Raw genomic sequence first — 3,771 nt, forward strand, 5'->3', positions numbered from 1 at the left:
GGTATTCCCTAAGAGTAAGTACTGCCAACGGGCGCCGCACTAACTAACTGTAGCAGATTTCGATGAATTAACCAATTACAGTATTTACTGCTAGGGAATACCGTCCCTCTTAACCCTAGCTCCCCACGAAACGATTTATTGACGTCGATTGTATATGTGTATAGAAATGCGGTAGTTTATGTGTAGAAGTATAAATGAAAAATCTATGTCAAAAATATGCGGACGTAACACCTTACGTGCATGACTGACATCACAGAACCCGTGTATCTGCACAAAATGTGGATCTGAACTGAACTTAACACACCAAGGAATCTGTANCTGGTTCAAGCTGGTCAACTGAGACTTAAGTCTGAACCAGCGAGTATAGACTTNNTGGGGAGCGGATTTATCTCACTGAATANTTACCTGCCAGAGGTCCTGAAGTATTAGTTTTGCGATAACAATGAATAGNCCCAAAAGACCCAANAGATCGAATAACCTTGTGATTTCGGACTAAATTGTGCGCTTGGACACAACGTCATATGCTGAGCCTAGCTCATAAGAAAATTGGAATGTGTCTGTAACTTGATTTCATTGAACACACGAATCCGTCTTATCTTTTATAACAATCGGTTCCTGGCCTCGATTTTCTAGGTTCTCGAGCAACTCGGGGCAATTAGACGCCTATTTGTGTAATTCNAACAATCCTAGTTGTAACAATTTTATGATTTCGTNTCGAGCTAGCNTTGCTTCAGCTAGAGTCCGCTCCGGTGAGCAGATNGGCCATGCAAAAATCCCGTTTGACGCGTATTGAGCCNATGGGAAATTGAAAAGAATGCTGTTCGGCTAAATGCAAACATTGTGTAGCTAGGTAAGAAGCAGATGTGCCATAGGTGACAGTAGTCAACTCGTAGGTGTCGATTTTGTNGCTAAGATTTTTGCGCCATAGGATTTGCTGTAGACGTGTTTGCGAAAGATCTACTTAAATCTGCCGGTACATTTTTATTATGTCAGCCGTGAAGACGTAACGAAAATTGCAAAATCAAATTAGTATNGACATTAAGTCCTGCTGCACGACCGGACCGACCATGAGGGCGTCATTTAAAGACACGCCGCTACTAGTNTTACAAGACGCGTCGAACACAACGCGCAGTTTGCGTGACTAATTTGTGGTTTTGTACACAGTGGTGCGGTAAATAGAAGGAAATGGAGTCATCAATGGGTTGTGAATCGAGAAGTCGCATATGACCCAATGACGAGTACTCCTTAATGAATTGTGTGTATTGATCCTTAAGATTCGGATCACGTTGAAAACGTCTTTCTAGGCTCCTTAATGCCTGCTTTAGCGTAGTGTCACGTGAGTCTCCAAGCTTGTGTAGAACCTGCTCCTTGATAGGAAGCTTGACTATGAATCTACCCNGTGGATTTTGAGTTATGTTCTTTAGAAAATGTTGTTCGCANAANNTTTCATTGAGAGTGTAATTGTTTATGTGTTCCAAATTATGGTTTAGCTGCCAGAAGCGACTCAGCTGCTTGTGCAACTGAACATTTGTTACGACGGCATGCAACGAATGTACTTTAGATGATGATTGAGTCGAGTCATACAATCGACCTGCGAGAACCCATCCTAGCCGCATTTTCTGCAACGTCGGATGCTTCTTGGAAGATCTGATCTGCCCTACGCACAGCAGGTCCCAAAATATCTCTGCCCCGATCAGGAAGTCTACTTCAAACAAGATATGAAACTGAGGGTCGGCTAGCCGGAGATTACGTGAAAGGTCTAATGCTCTGCGCTTCAGAGTGAACGCTGGAAGTTTTTCGGTTACANGATCTGTAACAATGCAATTGATAGAGTTTGCATACNAACTTAATCGAGATTGTGTCTTAACTTGCACTACTTGCGTAGAGGTTGAAGCAGTNCCGCCTATGCCAGAAATAGACACGTTCANGGCCTTAGGCTNCAAGCCAAGGCTGTTTGCGAGACCTTTGGATATAAAGTTTGCCTGCAAACCGCAATCTAGTAATGCTCGACATGATGTGAGTAAACCTTGCCTATCATACACGTAAACGACAGCCGTAGACAACATGACGTGATTACCTCCAATCAAACTCGATGCGCTGATGACAGAAGCGGCTACCTGACTAACCGTTGGAGATGCTTCACTGTTGTCCACACCGTGGTTTGAAGCAGTTGCGTGAAGCAGCGGCTGCATCTTCAAATGTCTTAGACCACAGAGCGAACAACAGTGAAGCATCTCCAACGGCTTCAAATGTTGTGTTTNGTTTGGCAAACCTTACAGCTTCCTGACGTACATTTGTTTGAGACGTGAGAAGAGGATCGCAAGCAATTGCTCAATTGATGCACATTTTTTTACTACGAGCTTCTGAAATTCTCTGTGATACCGGAAGTCCTGAGAAGCCNTTGCAATAACAAATGGAATGTGTACNCTGACAGTAACTGCAGTTAGGTTTGACTGTCGCGACACAGGACGCTTGACGTTTAGAACTCGACTGCAAACACGTACTAACATTTTTTGCATTTGAAACGCCCGATTTGTTTGTTGCTTTGAGCATTTGATGCGTTAGAACATAAAACAAATGCTTGAGAGTAGGTAGTTCAGTACCCGTGAGCGACGACTGCCACTCTCGTAATGTACGTGTATCGAATTTTGCGCTGAGAACGTAGACTAGCAAGTCGTCCCAATGATCACCCGGGCGTTTCAATGCTTGAAGTGCGTGCAGGTGTCTTGCTGCTCCGTACGCGATTTGCCTCAGCTTCGCGTAGTTTTCCTTGATCATGGATGGCAGTTTTATGATCGCCTTGATGTGATTTTGAACGATAACGCGTTGATTGTCGTAACGTTCCTTGAGCAGACTCCATGCGACATTGTATATAATTCGTATTTGATATCTCCAATGAGTTTACTATATTTCTTGCGTCGCCGGTTAAAGAAGCTCTAAGGTACTGAAACTTTTGCACACTGTTGAAAAATGCATTAGAGTGTATGACTGTATTTAATATATCAAAGAACGGAAACCANTCGTCGTATTTGCCCGAGAACGACGGAAGATCTAACTTCGGCAAACNAACGTGCGTCAAAGATTCCGGCGGTTCGTGGGGTGTTACCAACCNAGAAGATGCGTCAGAACTACGTGTTGAGGAACTTAATAACCCTCGAATTTTAGCAGACAAGGCATAGAAAGCCTCCTCGAACGTAGAGCNATCCTCGGCCTCGGCATCATCGAGCATCTTTACCCACATTTGAACTTGGTTATATTCCGACCAATAGCTGTCTAACATTTTTCTACGCTCCTCGAGTTGAGCCAATACTAACGGGGTGGGGTTAGTAATNGCATTTACGTATGTATTAATTCTTGTACAAGANCCTTTAATGATAGCGCGCTGTTTTTTCACTACGACGGGATTTTGCTCGCTGGCCATTTTGATNGTAGATAATAAACTTGCGTACCNGGGACAATTGTTTGGCTGGCGGCGGCGGAAGCGGTACACTTGGACATCGTTCAATTGGACACGTTGCGATTAGACACGGTGCAAATAGACACAGAATTTTAGGCACGGTTCAATTAGACACGTTGCATTTGGACACGGAAAAGAATGCGCACCATTCATTTANACACTGTTCAATTGCGCACCGTTCACTTAGACACCGTAATAATGCACACTTTCACTTCATTTTTATTCTTGCCAACAAGATATTCTTGCGAGAATTATTATTTGATCGTATATTCCCCTTGATATATCATTTATACATATACATGAATATTTCTTGC

The 3,771-nt window shown here is 43.3% G+C and overlaps 1 protein-coding gene across 1 annotated transcript; it reads right to left on the reverse strand.

The window, feature by feature from the left end:
• Positions 1 to 1,103: 1,103 nt before the first annotated feature.
• On the reverse strand, positions 1,104 to 2,234 carry LOC109862536. The gene has a single exon (XM_020442602.1). It carries the CDS (start codon positions 2,232 to 2,234, stop codon positions 1,104 to 1,106), a length of 1,131 nt encoding a protein of 376 aa, XP_020298191.1.
• Between the last annotated feature and the right edge of the window lie 1,537 nt (positions 2,235 to 3,771).

Source organism: Pseudomyrmex gracilis, unplaced genomic scaffold, assembly GCF_002006095.1.
Source record: "Pseudomyrmex gracilis isolate BER0280 unplaced genomic scaffold, ASM200609v1 scaffold_1936, whole genome shotgun sequence".
Taxonomy (NCBI): domain Eukaryota; kingdom Metazoa; phylum Arthropoda; class Insecta; order Hymenoptera; family Formicidae; genus Pseudomyrmex; species Pseudomyrmex gracilis.